This window comes from Tasmannia lanceolata, unplaced genomic scaffold (assembly GCF_043159265.1).
Source record: "Tasmannia lanceolata isolate RefF3 unplaced genomic scaffold, GAP_Taslan_0.1 ptg000019l, whole genome shotgun sequence".
Lineage (NCBI taxonomy): Eukaryota > Viridiplantae > Streptophyta > Magnoliopsida > Canellales > Winteraceae > Tasmannia > Tasmannia lanceolata.
In genome coordinates this window covers 5,048,736-5,065,721 of record NW_027518696.1, presented here as the reverse complement: position 1 = coordinate 5,065,721, position 16,986 = coordinate 5,048,736, and the positions used below count along the sequence as shown (strand labels likewise).

General features: G+C 38.1%; 2 protein-coding genes across 2 annotated transcripts; both read right to left on the bottom strand.

The window, feature by feature from the left end:
• Positions 1 to 141: 141 nt before the first annotated feature.
• Positions 142 to 11,935, bottom strand: LOC143852877 (increased DNA methylation 2-like). The gene is made up of 2 exons (XM_077362515.1): positions 10,874 to 11,935; positions 142 to 987 (listed from the first exon to the last, which is right to left on the bottom strand). Exons 1-2 carry the CDS (start codon positions 11,886 to 11,888, stop codon positions 737 to 739), a joined length of 1,266 nt encoding a protein of 421 aa, XP_077218630.1. The 5' UTR covers positions 11,889 to 11,935; the 3' UTR covers positions 142 to 736.
• A 2,588-nt stretch (positions 11,936 to 14,523) lies between these two features.
• LOC143853225 (uncharacterized) lies at positions 14,524 to 16,977 on the bottom strand. Its single transcript, XM_077362959.1, has 4 exons — positions 16,879 to 16,977; positions 16,317 to 16,442; positions 15,218 to 15,686; positions 14,524 to 14,795 (listed from the first exon to the last, which is right to left on the bottom strand). The coding sequence occupies exons 1-4, from the start codon at positions 16,975 to 16,977 to the stop codon at positions 14,524 to 14,526; spliced, it is 966 nt and encodes a 321-aa protein (XP_077219074.1).
• Between the last annotated feature and the right edge of the window lie 9 nt (positions 16,978 to 16,986).

The following is a 16,986-nucleotide window of genomic DNA, read 5'->3' as shown; positions in this document are numbered from 1 at the left end:
AAATTTATCTATTTATATTGAGAGTTGATATATGTGATCGCGAGTGTGGCACAGTAACCCCCCTTTGGAACGCGTTGAGAAAATTCCCCAAGCAAATCCGATCCAATCGTGCGCAAGTAAACGAAAAAAGAAATAAGCACAAACCACAAGATGAATACTGAGATTTACATGGTTCGGCCAAGATGCCTGCAACCACGGGCAAACACGATCTTGCACTATAAGCACAAACAGTTGAAAGAGAATGAGACCTCTTTCTAGTTGAAGAAACACAACCCACCTTCCTCTAATTTGCTGACAAAAAAAAAGGCACAAAAATCCAAGCATGGGCAAGGGAAAATTCTACATTGGCTTACCACCATTAATCATGATTCTAATTTCGCTTTCGGACAGAAAAGTTTGAGTCAATTCCTGTACCAAAGGAACTTCCAATAAAAATATCCAAATCCCTCCAAGTACCCTTCTTAACTCCCCAAGATGCCATTTACTATTTTGCCATCTTTAGTAGATCCTGTATGCATGCAATCAAAATAGCTAACATCATGTGGATGGGCCCATGTAGTTTAAATAAAATGGCACAACCATTTAGTTTTGTTCAGCAAGATATATGAGACCACGTCATTCCTTTAAAAGCAAAGATGTCCAGACTAGAAAAACAAATTATATCGCATAAAAAGCTTATATATAAAGATGGCACATTGTTCCTGATGTTTAACCTGAGCTTTTACTCTAGATAAGGTCATTCGTTCTTCATTCGCTTCTTCATCACTACCCCCTCAAGAATCCCACCACCCCTGAAAGAACCTGAGAATTCTGTATATTCTACCGGTCCTGGCAGCTGGAATGAGACAGAGAAGTGCCCTGAGGAGCAAAGATTTTGTGTTTGCATCACAAACACTTGTCCATTTTTGGATATTACTCTTTCACCCGTCGTGGTTTCCCCTTTTATTACCACTCGCCCATTACCATTGATTTCAATACTGAATTTATCTTCTGCAATCACAAACACAACAGCTCAGTGAAAATCGTAAGAGATCAAATAACAATCGAGAGGCAGGTAATTGTAATAAGAATAACATGGTCTTATGGGATAGGATTTATCTACTCCATAAAAATAATAGAAGCTCAAATATATGAGGTACACTTACTGCAATAAGTATGATCTGGTTGGTTTTATCATTGGGTCAGTGTTCCTTTATCGTTTCAGCACTTACAGCCAATAACAGTTATCTTGGTACAACAAATTATGCACTACCATATATATAGGCAAAAATGTTTCTGAGCTCAAGCTCAGATATGCTTGAGCTCGAGCTCAGAAACAGTTTTCCAATATAGGATGTGATAATGAAGAGAAGAGAAACACCTGAATTGATACTTCAACTGACAAAAATGACCAGTATGCTAAGAATTAGACTCCATACATGCCACTATGGTGGATCAGCGTATCTTCTCTTCACCAATGTAAACATCATAAATCCTAATTCAAGCCTTTTTAAATTTTTGACATTTTCCAAAAAAGGGGACAACAATTGATATCGAAAGTAACACCATGTAATAGCAAAACTAATTTTGGTGGTTCTCATTTCTCATGGAAGTTATGATTATCTTCAAAATACCTTGCCTTATTTGTCAATCCCAATGCAACTTCTTGTTATTTATCATGCAGAAAAATTAAGCAAGAGCATCAATTTGCAGTTTGGGAAAATTGTCATATGCATTTCCTCACGAACATTTACGAATTTAGAAGACTAATTTTGGTCTCAATAGAGAATAGATTATAGCTGCTCACATGAAAAATGAAGAAGCTTGATAATGTCCTTGTCTTTTTCTAAAATGAATGCAACTTACCCTCATTGCATTTTACGCCCGGCAAGCACATATGGAACAAATAGGCATTCTCACTAACACCAATGTCAACCAGTCCTACCGGCGGTCCACGTTGCCTCTCCGCTGCAGTTCCTGTCAAAGCAATCCCTTTTTTACCTGCAGTACTCACTAAGTTATCCCACTCTTCAACTGTACGAGGTGAAGGAAAAATGAGCATTGCTGGTGCAACTGTAGGAGGTGATGATCCTCTCGATTCAGTCTTTACATTAGATCCCATGTTGTATTTGCAAATGTGCTCTTTAAACTGCAAAATTTAGTAAGATTTTTAGCATATGAAGAGCAATAAAGGCAATTAAACTGACGAGTGCAGAAAAGAAAGTTTTTAGTTGCACGTTTAGCTAATATTCCATACTCGAACATGAGATTTCATTTTGGGAGATCATATTAGTACTCCCTTGCTTTGACGCTGGCAGCTATCTCTTTATTTTGATGGCCCAGATGTAAATAGGCATCCCCCACCAAAAATCATATCCATAGAATGATCCTAACTCTTCAATTTGTTTTATGGTGTCTTCTGTCAATAGATCAAAGGGTCCATAAATGATTTTATGGGCAAGGCCTATTTACATCGGGGCCCAACAAATGAACGGTTTGGATCTTCAAATAAGGTGAACCCAAGTTCTTTTCTTTTTTTTAAATGTGTATTATAATGTCTCTGTATGCACGTGCACATTTTCTTTTAATAAATGCAGTGGGGTTGGGGCCTACCTGTTCAAAGACCTAAAACACGTTTTAGGCCCCACCAAGGAGCTGTGTTGAAAGAGATAGAGAAAGTTGTGAGGGTACATACGTTTGTGAGAGAGAAAGTTGAGAGTGGTGAGTTTATCACAGCCCTTAATTTGTCTCCAACAGTCATAACCAGCCCATCAAAAACACCAACAGTAAAGAACAAAAGTGCAAACAAGCACTCTGAGAGAGAGAGAGAGAGAGAGAGAGAGAGGAACGAATATCATTTGCTTAAAACTCCAAATCTAATCTTTCATGCATGTTTACATGCACAGCATGTTTCAAGAAAAAGAACCAATGGAACAGACCCTAACCCAGAAACACAAATGATCAGTTTTCTTTAAGGGTCAGTACTTAGTAGAAAAGAAGTGGAATGAAGCATAAATAATAGCATAAAATCATATACGTTGCTCTTGCTATTTGCCTGTTTTCAGGAGATATGCGCTTTTCAGCCGTTTTTGAGTTATCAATAGAGAAGACGAGAAAACGAACAGTACCAAAGAACACGACGTGTCATTAATTAGCCCAGCTCTAAGATTCGAAAAAAAAAAACTCTCCTTGTGGGCTCAGATTTTGTCTCCATTTAATTCCCCTGATTCTCCTGTTCACTTGTTTTCCCGGGAAAGGAAAAGAAAAAGTTTCCCGGGAATCTGACGTGGTATTAGGAAAAGAAATCTAGGGAAACTGTGCAGGAAAAGGTTTCCCGCGCCTGTTCACTTGCGCGGGAAAAGGTTTCCCCAGAAACTGCTTGCCCACTTTTTTCACTAGTTTTCCTGGGAAAGCAAATCCGACCAAAAAAAAGGGAAAAGGAATCTCACACTCGTGAGAAAAGACTCATTTCCACATCATTTTTCCCAATTTCCATGTCAGATGTGACATTTTCCACCTAGGCTCCTTCAAAATCCCGTGAAGACAAGTGAACATGCGAATTTTAGCTTTCTCGGGAAAAAAAGGGGGTTTTCCCGGGATTTGGTCTCCTGGGAACAGAGCCTAAGGGTGCGTTTGGAATGCCGGAATTGGAAATCAGTATCGATATCCGATTCCAATTTAGGCGATTCTAGCCTAGTTTCGTTTGCAAAACGAAATCGGAAACAATACTAAACTCTGATTGGGAGAAAACAAGGGAATATTTAGTGCTTTTTGTTTACCACCCAAGGGGGTGATATTCTGATTCTGGAATGTAAAGAAAAAAAAATGGCTTTAAATGTCCTCCAAAGGCACTTGACCAAATCCACATTAATTCCAAATTATTCAAGTTAGTATAAAAATTTTATTTATAAATTCTTTTTTAGATAGGTTATTTATAAATCTAAATCTGACCTGTAATGAGTGAAAATGACCAAAATATGTTTAAGGTGGGGGAAATAACTAAAATGCCCACATAATATAACAATGATCAAAAAACGACATAGAAGGTGAAAAAAAAAAAAAAAAAAACCAGAACACCCCTGAGTCACCCCTGAGTCATGAAAAATTGAAATACCTCCATGACATAAAAAATGATCAAAATACACAAAATCGATAAAATGACCAAAATACCCCCCTCATCATGAAAATGATCGAAATACACCCATATCGGGTGAAAATGGCCAAAAAACACCTAAGTAGTGAGAAATGACTAAAATACCCTTATGACATAAAATGGTCGAAATACCCCATATAGGTAAAATGACTAGAATACCCCCGAGTCATCTTGTCTTTTCTTTTTTATTTGTCTTGTGAATTTTTTTGGGGAATGTGTAATAACCTTTTGGCATCACTTTAAATGCTAGAAGACAAGATAGGTTAGTGCAAATATCAAAATATAGTGGTGCTGATATCATTTCCCTAAATAAAATACCCCCATGATACAAAAATGACCAAAATATCCCATATCATGTTAAATGACCAAAATAGCCCTAGTCGTAAAAAATGACCAGAGTACTCCAAGTTGTGGTGGGCTTCAAACCGGTTAAAAGGTGAGCGAGAGAGAACAAAAAACACCAACACTTAAGAACAAAAAATCAAACAAGCACTATTTGTCTCAAACCCTAAACCTAATTTGCTATGCATGTTTACCTAACCAGGAGAGAGAGAGAGAGAGAGAGAGAGAGAGAGAGAGAGAAGGGAACGAATATTATTTGGTTAAAACCCCAAATCTAATCTTTCATGCATGTTTACATACGCAGGTAGTTACAAGAAAAAGAACCAATTAAAACAAACCCTAACCCAGAAACACAAATGATCATTTTTCTTTAATCGTCAGCAGAAAAGAATTGGAATGAAGCAGAAATAATAGCATAAAATGATATACCTTGCTCTTGCTATTAGCCTTTCTTCAGATGGAGAAAGAGATGCGGTATTCAGCGTTTTTGGGTTATTAATAGAGAAGATGAGAAAACGAGCAGTGGCAGAGAATACGACGCGTCATTACTCATTAATGAGCCAGCTCTATAAGATTCGAAACAATCTCACTGTCCACCATTAGCACAAATACATTTAACCACGAGCTTCAATTTTTTTTTCCTTTTTTAGTTTCCTCTATCTTAACCGTCCAAGTCAAAAGGATCATGCTCGACAAAGATCTAAAAAGAAAGTCACTTTTAGGCTCCTCCCTAAAAGACCCTTCTTGGGTGAAGAGTCTATCACAAAAAGATCTGATTTTAGGAATTTCCTACGGACCATCGCAGAAGGCATTTTGAGGACCGACTGTTGCATAAGAGAGCAGCCACATGGGCTCAGATGTAGTCTTATTCATTTAATTCCCCTGATTTTATTCTCTAAATAGTAATGGCGAACATCAGAAGATCTCTCTCTCTCTCTCTCCCTCTCTCTCTCTCCAAAATGCATGCCTTGATCCAAAAATCCTCCTGATAGATATACTTTCCTTTTTGTGATGTTCTTCTATCTATTAAGAGTTTATCACATAAATCTTTAGGAAAAATACGATGGTACATGGTAGGATTAGTTTCATTCTTTTAGCTGCTATGTTGCATGTGGAGAACAGTTTGTTATGTTTAAATAGATATTTAGATGAGATCAAGAATCCTAGTAGAGACTCATCTTCCTCAACCAGGATTGGTACATAACACCTTTCAATCCTATAATCAGATAGCAAACCTATCAAGGAGCATATTTCTATCCTACAAATTCAAACACATATCATGGGCCCTAATCCAATTGGCGATTCATTTTTCATTGAATTAGGCTAGATAGCCTCTTCTCTCTCCCTCTCTTACCTTCTGATTGATTGAGCCAGGGATTGGCCCTACAGACTCCTTTTCTCTTTGAGTCCTTCAATGGGTAGAAACTAGTAATTGTGCCCTTTTTCATTAGAGAAATAGGGGAGGCTGAGTGAATCTGCACCTAGGTCTCTTCCGAACTGAAGGGGCCATGTGCTTCATTTCCATGTATGAGGCTTTCTAGCATTGTGCCTAGAAGTGAGGAACTGTTCTAGTGGATGAGTCTCATTCAATGTTACCTGGGTCGCCCTCTCACCCTTTGACCAGCGATCTGGGTTCGCCAACCCAAACCATGGGTTGTTTGCGACCCGGATCGCCAAAACTGGCGACCCGGACAACCCGCAGGAAAGGGAGAGATGCATAGAGAGAGGGAACAGTTCGGTGGACTAGGAAAAAAGACCTGTACAATAGTTTATTAGTTTATTCATGTTTTTATATTTTTATTTTAGAATTGGGTAATTATTTTTTCTCTGCTTTCATTTAAATTGAGAATACAATATATGTTGGTGCTTAATTTAGTAATATTTGGAGATCTTCAAATTTTATATATTATGGATTGGATTGGATTGGAACTGGAATTTTCATCTTGAATATATATGAATGGAATATACGAGGCTTTTGGTTTTGTTTATTAAATGTATGTATTGTGGACTATAGAATGATATTCTTGTAAAAATAAATGAATATATATATATATATATATATATATATATATATATATAAAGTACTGGAGCGACCCAGATTTGCACTCCAAATCGACTCGCGAGCGAAAATAGCAAACCTACTTAGCCTACCCTCACCGTACCACGGGCTACCATCGTGCCTGTTCCCGTACCACGTACCATAACGAACCGCGTTCCGGGCATGGTTTTAAATTTTGAGTGAAATCCGAAATTTCAGGTTTTGCTCGAGACCCAAACCGAAATCGGCAACACCTGAAATGATAGTTTTTTTCGGCCAAAATTTCAAAATTTGGGTGGAAATTTCTTCCGAAAATTAAGAGATTTCAACCAAAAATTGAGATTTTTTAGAATCATGTCATATTATCCCGAAATTTTGGCTGAAATTTCAGAAATTTCGGTCAAAATTCTATTCGAGAAAAAAATATGCATTAACTGATTTCGTCAGATTTTGGCCAAAATTTCGGTTTTGGTGAGGACCGAAACGCATTCCGTAACCGAAATTTGAAACCATGGTTCCAGGTAACCTTGGTCTCGTTTCCTTCTATTGTTTTGCTTCTAGAAGCGGCAGTACAAGGTGAGTTCCAGGTAACTCCATTTATGCAGTGAACTGCCGTCAAAGACTCTAGAAGCGGCAGCATAAGGTGGTTATTTGTTATTTTATGTTATTGTTATTTCAAGGGATTGATACAATTGCGATGTTTACACATACAAAAACCAAGTTTGTTGTAACTTTCTGTTATGACATTGGTGGCCAAAGCTGTACTAAGGGGGTGCTTGAAAAAACTCTGTTGTGCAGATATATCAGTATATGGTAGTTATTTTCTCTATAGGAGGCCTCCTGAAGAGAGAACTCAGACAAAATAATCATTTTTTGTAGATCCAGTCATGGCAATGTGATAAGTTTTTATCCAATAAACTTGTTTTCATTATCAAGTTGTATAGTAATTGTAATGCAGTCCCAATAGAAGCATTATTCATAATATCCCAATATAAAAAAGGGCGGCCCAGTGCACGAGGCTCCCACCATTGCGGGGTCTGGAGAGGGCTAGATGTACACAGCCTTACCCCTGCTTTGCGAGAGGTTGTTTCTGTGACTCGAACTGGTGGTCACAACGGAGAAACCTTTCCATTGCGCCAAGGCTCGCCTCTATTCTTCTTAATATCCCGACCCCAAACAAAAATAGCAAATGGCGCATTTAGCGGGTGAGCCAATGAGTATCCCAAACCTGAGCTTTTTTCTTTTTTTTTTGACAGAAGGTAAAAGGAGATGATATCCACTACTCTCTTTGATATTGGCAGCCCTTTTAGTTTTTTTGTTCACCTTTTCAGTGGCTGTTACAGTCCCAACAAGCCATCTACTGAAGAGTTGAGAAGATTTCACTAATCTCTAATGATCTTTATTAGCAATAATCAGTGCTTATATAAGCACTTCCAGATAAAAATGTTAGAATTAAAAGATAAATATAAGAGAAGGATCCTAATCTAAACAACGTACTACAATCTCCAAAGATCTGCTAAATTTAATCAGTTATTCTTTAACATCTACAACCAACCAGAAAATTTTAAGAGAATGAAGGTCTGACAATACTAAAAACAGGAGTCCAAATATTATTTCTCAAGTTAAAAACCCCCTATATTGCTGTGGTTGGGAATTTTTGCCTACCACCAGTCAATCAGCAGTGAGTTTCCCAAACTCTGATATTAACTATAACAGAACAAATGGGATAGCACTTCTCTCAAAATGGCCTTTCTAATTCTTGGAGATGGAAAATCACTACTTTAATGAAACAGTGCTTATTCAAAATACCCTCAAAATATTTCTTATATTTAGTCGAGAGGTTCTTCATAAAAATTAAAAATGAACTAAATATTGCTTAGCTAACGACTACACGCCCCCCAACCCCCCCCCCCCCCCCCCCCCCGGTTTCCAAACATCTTTTTCTCTTCATTTCCTCAATCAGTTAAGGGTTTTTTTTCTTCTTCTTCTTCTTTGTAAACTTGCCACACATCCTCAACAATGATTAGGTACAAGAAAGTTTTATCATCACGCACCCTTCAACATTAGAATACTTTTCAACAATAAAATCCTACTCTTCACCAAAATCATGGGTTGTTATTAGATATAGTGACTAATTCTTTTTCTGAATTGAGGAAGTTTTGGAATCCATTTCAAATGAAGAAAACTGAGATTTTTTGTTGTTTTGTAAGTAGGACCTACTAGGACACTCCGATAGACGGTCTGATTTGAAATGAATCATGACCGGGACACAAGAAGTAGGGTCCGAAGAACACTCCGAATCCGATCCGACCGACAAGGGATTTGAATAGATCGTGACTAAGACATAGGTGGATCCGATCCAAAGTGGATCTGTTGACACCCCCTAGGCTTGCATATTAAATTTTGGAGTTTAAATTCAACTAGTATAGCTTCATGTTTGATCGAAAACCGAACTGTAAAAGATTTAAGATTAGCTTTTGCATTGGCTATCTGTTGGAATTGGAGCTAGAGTCATAGTTAGCAATACATATGATGGCAAAAATCTTCAAGCCATGATGATGGGTATATAACAGCTCTTGCCCGAAAAAATGGGTAGAAAATGTTGGAATTTTTTTCAAAATAAATAAAAAAGTTTTGCTTTTGAAAATGATGCGTATAAAACATCTCGCGCCTTGAAGCAGTCTCATTCCTCTAGCACCACTATATTCTTTAAGGCTCTGTTTCTTTCGACCCAAAATGGGGCATAAAACAATTTTACTCATGGAAGAATGGGATTAAAATTTGTTTTACACCGATTTTACGTCAAAAGGAATAGAGCCTAAGAAAAAAATGATTTGCTAGGCACAATAGCAGAAGGCACTTCGGGCTGAGATGTTGCGTGTGAGGTGGTTATCCACCTCAGATTAATTAAATGAGCAAGACAAAATCTAACCGTGTGGCTGCTTCTCACATGCAACAGCCCAGCTGCGAAATGCCTTCTGCGATGGTCCCTAGCAAATCCCAGCAAAAAATAAATAAAAGACTGATACATCCATTGGTCATCACATTTTACCAAGTAAATTGTACATAAAAAAGTCTACAGGGTGTTCACATGGATTAAAAAAAGGCCTCTCAACGTTGGCACTTAACAACCTGAGGCAAAGAAACAAACCTATTTTTTGTAATTCTAATCAAATTAGATTATATAATCAATCTAATCATTGTAATTCTAATCAAATTAGATTATATAATCAATCTAATCAAATTAGATTATATAGACAAACACAAATATAGATAATCCATGAATGATAAACCATAAAACAAACTGCGGAATTGAAAATGATTGAAAAGGTGGACCTAGGATGTATAAGATTCTTACATAGCCATTCGTGTGGTATTTTATCATACAATTCATATAAGATCCATTTGTCTGGAAAGGCCCAAGGATATGCTAGTGTCCATGAATACAAAAAAAGGGAATTAAGATTTCCAATACTTTTCGGGAAGTATTATGCACCCCCTCCCCTCACGGATAAAATACCCCTGTTTAACATTATCCGTTAAGTTTTAAAGGAAAAGAAAAACGTTAAAGGGGGTGAATTTACCCTCAAGCAGTAAACCATTCTCACAGAAACCGTTAAAGCGGGGGATTTTATCCATTTGAGGCGCGGGGGGGGGGGGGGGGGGGGGGTGGGGTGGTGGGCGCGATATCATTTCCCTACTTTTCCTAGCATTTCTACACCTTCTGTTTCTCTCTTTCTGGAAATGAAAAGCCAACATAGTAACGTAGAAGAAAGTGGAATCAGTTTAATATCATCTCCAATACAAAAATCTTCATGGTTTTACATTCATTTGGTGGGCACTGGACAAAGATTTTTGTCTAGTACTAAGCTCCATCCCTGCTATTCACCAACAGATAAGAGAGAATGAGACCTCTTTCTAGTTGAAGAGTTAGGACAGCTTGGTGAGAACCGTAAGAGATCAAATAACAATGCAGAGGCAGGTCATTGTCATAAGAATAACCTGGTCTTATGAGATAGGATTGATCTAGTGTTAAAAAAAATTGATCTTGAGGTTGTTAATCTTATCAACCCCTATAATCTTATCATACCGAAAAATTTAGCAACCTCAGAAGAAATTGCTTGTTAATAATAAGAAATTGATCATGATAGATTGATCAGCTCTCATAATCTCATCATGCCGAAAAATTGCGCAAAAGCAGCAATATGCAATTTGGGCAATTTCTCATATGCACTTGCTCAAGAACATTTACGAACTTAGAAACCAGTTTTCGTCTCAGTAGAGAATAGATTATAGCTGTTCGCGTGAAAAATGAAGAAGCTCGATAATCTACCTGTTTTTCTAAAATGAACGCAACTTACTTTCATCCTTTTTCACGCCCGGCAAGGATATATGGAACAAGTAGGCACTCTCACAAACACCAATGTCAACCAGTCCTATTGGTGGTCCCACTTGCCTCTCAGCTACAGTTCCAGTCAAAGCAATCCCTTTCTTACCTGCAGTCACAATGTTATCCCACTCTTCAACAGTAGGAGGTGAAGGAAGAAAGAGCATTGCGGGCCCAACTTTTTCCACAGACCCAACTTTCTCTTCAGTTGGCAACACAGAGCCACTATATGGTATGCTTCTCAAAGGTATACTTCTCAATGGTACGCCACAGTGGGGTATGCCACTAACGGGTGGCGGGCCCTCTTGAGTTTCCAAGTCGTCATACAATTGTCTTTTTCTTCGAGATCTCCGTGAAGACCTTCTCACGTCAAGCTTTCCATTAGATTCCTGATTTGCCACATGATCTGTAACCCCACCACTGCCATGAAACCGTGCAGCATCTCTATCCAGCAATAAATTCTCAAGCCCAGTTAGCCTCTTAAACCTCTCAACATCCCCCGGCTTTATGTAAGAGATTTCTGGGTTGTTAATAAATATAACATTCTCAATGATTTTGTATCCCTTTTTGTACTGCCTCTGCCGGCGGTGCAAATGGAGAGGAAAGAGATCAGGTAACTGATGGTGGTCGGCAGTTGAATCCAGAGACCGTAAACAGAGACTACCTTCGAGTAACTGGCGGAACAAAGGTCGCTTAATTATAACAGATTGATTTGCATTTCTAAGTACATAATAGTATACTCGCTCCATTTCCATGGTTCTCATTTGCGACCCTGTTAATTGATCAGTGGTGTATGGTGGAAGACCCTCAGCTATTCTCTGCAGAACTGATTTTTTGGGCTTCTCATCCTTCAGATCAGGCCCAAAGTAGGTGCCCATAATAAAGAGCAATAAGAAATGCTGCTCTCCGGTTGTCTCCATCCAATTGGGTACGGTTGAGGGTTCTGATGCCACGGGAGTGAGAGACTCGGGCTGGGACAAGTTGTCCATGTTGTATTTATATATGTGCTCTTTAAACTGCAAAATTTAGTAAGATTTTTAGTATATGAAGAGCAATGAAGGCAATTAAACTGCTCAGTGCAGAAAAGAAGTTTTTTAGTTGCACTTTCAGGGGATATTCCATACTCAAACATGAGATTTCATTTTGGGAGATGATACTAGGACTCCCTTGCTTTTGACACTGGCAGCAATCTCTTTATTTTAAACTTGTATTAGTGGTTGTTGATACCAATGTTTAAACTTGTATTAGTGGTTGTTGATACCAATGTTTAAAAGCTCCGAGAATCAATCATTCACTCGCTAGAATCGACTCGGTTTTGGCCCAATCGAGTCAATCAGAAACCCCTTTCACTTGCCCAAGTCTACAACCAACCATAGATGTTTAGTACAATGAAGGTCTGCTAATATTAAAAACAGAGGAGTCCAAATATTATTTCTCAAGTTAAAAATCCCCCATACTGCTGTGGTCGGGAATTTTTTACCTACCACCAGTCAACAGTTATAATAGAACAAATGGGATAGCACTCCTCTCAAAATGGCCTTTCTAATTCTTGGAGATGGAAAATCACTTCTTTAATGAAAGAGTTCTTATCATTGGAGATGGGTACATTTTAGGTAAGATTATCAGGCTTGCATCTTAAATTTTGGAGCTTAAATTCAACTAGTAGAGCTTCATGTTTGATCAAAAACCAAACTGTGAAAGATTTAAGATTAACCTTTCCATGACAATGTGCTGGAATTGAAGATAGAGTCATGGTTAGCAATCTAACTACTTTATATAAAGGCGGAATCGTGGGTTAAGTTCTTCCACCCTTTGTTGTTATTTCCGCTTGTGTCCCACTGCCATAATTCCAATTGTATCCCACATGTGAGGGCATTTGTGTCATTTGCCGTCGTTTTCGCTTTTGTCCCACCTTTTGATCCACACGTCAGAATTACTCTTTTACCATTAACCCCTTTGCTGATATCTAACGTCTGCCTCTATGAGAAATTATTTGAGGGTAAAATCGTAATCTACATACAAAAAGTACCGACACAGGGTACCTGTCTATGACAATTACGGCAAAAAACTACCAAGAAGAGGTAAAGACATATGACAATGACGAAAGAACTACATGATATTACTTATGCAGGACACTTGCAAAATATTGATGGATTCCGAGCATCTAAAGAGGAACAACAATTATGGAAACCCCTATCGATTGGAGGGCTAGGATCAACCTATGGAAATGGTTTTACAGGCTTAACCGATTGATGTTGTGTTCCATCACATGGACGGTTTAGATCAACCTATAACCCTCTATAGATCGGAGGGTTCGGATCAACCTATGAAAATTATTTTTGGGGCACAACCTATGTAGGAAGTGGCTCATCCAAAAGAAATTTCTTTTCTTTTTGTCTGGGATTTACCCGTTAGCATTACTCTTTTACCATTAACCCCTCTGCTGATATCTAACATCTATCTCTATTAAAATTATTTCAGGGTAAAATCGTAATCTACATACTAAAAGTACCGACACAGGGTACCGGCCATACTGTACATTTTAATACAGTGAAGAGTGCGATCATCAAAATACGGTGAGTGGTGCCATTATAAAATATGGTAGTGATAACATTAGCACTATATATAATTTCAAACCGTCGTTGTTACTTGGATGTTCCCACGCAGGTCGGGTTCAACCCGAATTTGGGTTGGGTCGGGTTAGGCTTTTTCGCAAATTGGGTTGGGAAAAATCAACCCCAATTGGAAATCGGGTTGGGTCGGGTTGGGCTGTCGGGCAACCCGACCCGACCCGAATATACATCCGAGAAGCCGCATGAAGGGGTGGGGAAGTGAAAAATATGCAGATTTTTTATTATCTCCCTCCGTGATATTGTATTTTATTCTTTCTTTCTTTTTTCTTGTCCTTGTTCCATGTTCCTTTGTGTGTGGTCCATCTCAGGCCCCCTCTTTTTTTATTAATATTATCTGTTTGCCATCTCAAAAAAAAAAAAATATATGCAGATTTTTGTCTGGTTACTAAACTCCATCCCTGTTAATCACCAACAGATGAAAGAGAGAATGAGACCTCTTTCTAGTTGAAGAAACACAACTCACCTTCCTCTAATTGGGAGAGTGAAAAGAAAAAAAAAAGCTCAAAAATCATAGCATGGGCGAGGGCAGATATCCAGAACTCACTGTTAACTTCAAAGTTCAAACCTTGATCTCAGTCTAGGAAACAAATTCTACATTGGCTTACCATATTAATCATGATTCTAATTTCTCTTTCAAACATAGATGACAATTCCTATACCAAAGGAATCTGCCAATAAAAATACCCAAATCCCCATCAGTACCCAGATTATGCATGCATGCAATCAAAACAGCTAACATCATGTGGATGGGACCATGTAATTTATATAAAATGGCATAACCATTTAGTTTTTTAGCAAGATATGAGAGACCATGTCATTCCTCTGAAAGCAAAGATGTCCAGACTAGAAGCATAAATTGTAATGCATAAAAAGCTTGCATATAAAGATGCCACAATGTTCCCAATGTTAAATCTGATCTTTGTGCAGTGAGTATTCCAAAACTTATTCATTGTGTTTTGGTTGACAAAATCCTCTTTTATTATAGATAAGGTCATAGTTTCTTTATTCCCTCCTTCATCACTATCCCCTCGAGAATCCCATCGGCCCCAAAATTACCTAGGAATTCTTGAGGTTGTACCCGTCCTGGTAGCTGGAATGAGACAGAGAACTTCCCTGAGGGGCAAAGATTTTGTGTTTGCATCTCAAACACTTGTCTGTTCTTGAATATTAACCTTTCAACAGTCATCGTTACTCCTTTTATTAACAATCGTCCATTGGCCTCGACTTCACAACTGAATTCCCGTGAAATCACAAACATAACAGCTTAGTGAAAACAGTAAGAGATCAAATAACAATAAAGAGGCAGGTAATTGTCATTAGAATAACCTGGTCTTATGAGATAGGATTGATCAAGTATTAATAAAATGGGATCTTGAGGTTGTTAATCTTATCAACTCTTATAATCTTATCATGCCAAAAAATCGAGCAACCTCAGATGAAATTGCTTGTTAATAATAAAAAATTGATCACTATAGATTGATCAGCTCTTATAATCTTATCATGCCGAAAAATTGAGCAAAAGCAGCAATATGCAATTTGGGCAATTTCTCATATGCACTTCCTCAAGGACATTTACGAACTTAGAAACTAGTTTTGGTCTTAGTAGAGAATAGATTATAGCTGTTTGCGTGAAAAATGAAGAAGCTCGATAATCCACCTGTTTTTCTAAAATGAATGCAACTTACTTTCATCCTTTTTCACGCCCGGCAAGGATATATGGAACAAGTAGGCATTCTCGCAAACACCAATGTCAACCAGTCCTATTGGTTGTCCCTCTTGCTTCTCAGCTACAGATCCAGTCAAAGCAATCCCTTTCTTACCCACAGTCACAATGTTATCCCACTCTTCAACTGTAGGATGTGAAGGAAGAAATAGCATTGCAGGCCGCCCAACTTTTTCCATAAACCCAACTTTCGCTTCAGTTGTTAACACAGAGGTACTGTATGGTATGCTTCTAAAAGGTATACTTCTCAATGGTACGCCAGGGTGGGGTATGCCACTAACAGGTGGGGGGCCCTCTTGAGTTTCCAAGTCGTCATACAATTGTCTTTTTCTTCGAGATCTCCGTGAAGACCTTCTCACGTCAAGCTTTCCATTAGATTCCTGATTTGCTATGTGATCTGTAACCCCGTCAATGCCGCCGCTACCATGATACTACAGAAAAGAAATTTTGTAGTTGCACTTTAAGGGGATATTCCATACTCAAACATGAGATTTCATTTTGGGAGATGATACTAGGACACCCTTACTTTTGACAATGGCAGCAATCTCTTTATTTTAAACTTCTATTAGTGGTTGTTAATACAAATGTTTAAAAACTCCGAGAATCAATCATTCACTCGCTAGAATCAACTCGGTTTTGGCCCAATTGAGTCAATCAGAAACCCTTTCACTCGCCCAAGTTGTTAGAAAACTGATCTCATTGCTCAATAACTACCCAAAGTCAACTCAGCCTTAACTCCCCCAAGTACTTACCCGAGTAAATATCTTAACGTCAGATTGATAGCTTGAGGGGAATTCTACCAGCAAATGAGAGGTCTAAAATAGAGAGCTGAAAATATGAAAAAAAACGTCCCACTACTGATTAACTTAATTTTTACCTCGTGAAAATCAGAAAAAAAGCACCAGTAACATGTTAGAGATCCAAGTCATTCAAAAAAAAAAACATGTTAGAGATTCATCACATCCTTTGACATTATATGCCATGTCTATATGTTGCTGGGTGAGTGTTTTGCTAATCTTCTTCGATAGGTAATCTTGCATACATGCAGCCACAACACTCACCATTGTACCATTTAACTGAAAATCTGTAAGCAAGCTTGCTAGTGTGGTTTCGCATAAAGGTTTCAATTCCTGCTTGGCAAGGCATGGTTTTAACTTTAGAGCATTGGCATACCGTTGGGAGATCGCCTGGAATAGTTGAATCATTTTAAAATTTAAAATATGTTCATTCAAAGCTTGACTCACCCCATTCAAGAACTCGTAATTTGCCTGACTGAAGCAATTTATTTGGCAAAAAAGTTTGAATCTGTCGATCCATTTCATTTTCTCTAAATATTCTTTTTGTTGCCTTTTTATTATGACTCTCATCGTAAGACGACTAAATTTCTTTTGGCTCGATCTGCAAGAGCATTGCCGTTACTGGAAATATGGACAAAAGAAAAAAATCTGTCACCTACATTGCAGAAATTTCATCCAAAAACCTGTCTAATCTCCAAAGGCATACCCTCTTATCTTAATTTGTGTAGTCCTTTATCTTGCGCATGGGATGTCAGTATGAGATGGGACCATTAACATATGGGTTGGCTTAAGATTCTACAAGATCAACGGTTCTGATTCCACATACATGCCCTCTTATGCCCCTTGTAGGACCCAAAATTAGCCTTTTACCTTTGACAATGGTTAAGCAAATTACTAGACCCAATGGCAGGTCACAAAGCTCCATTGTTATTCA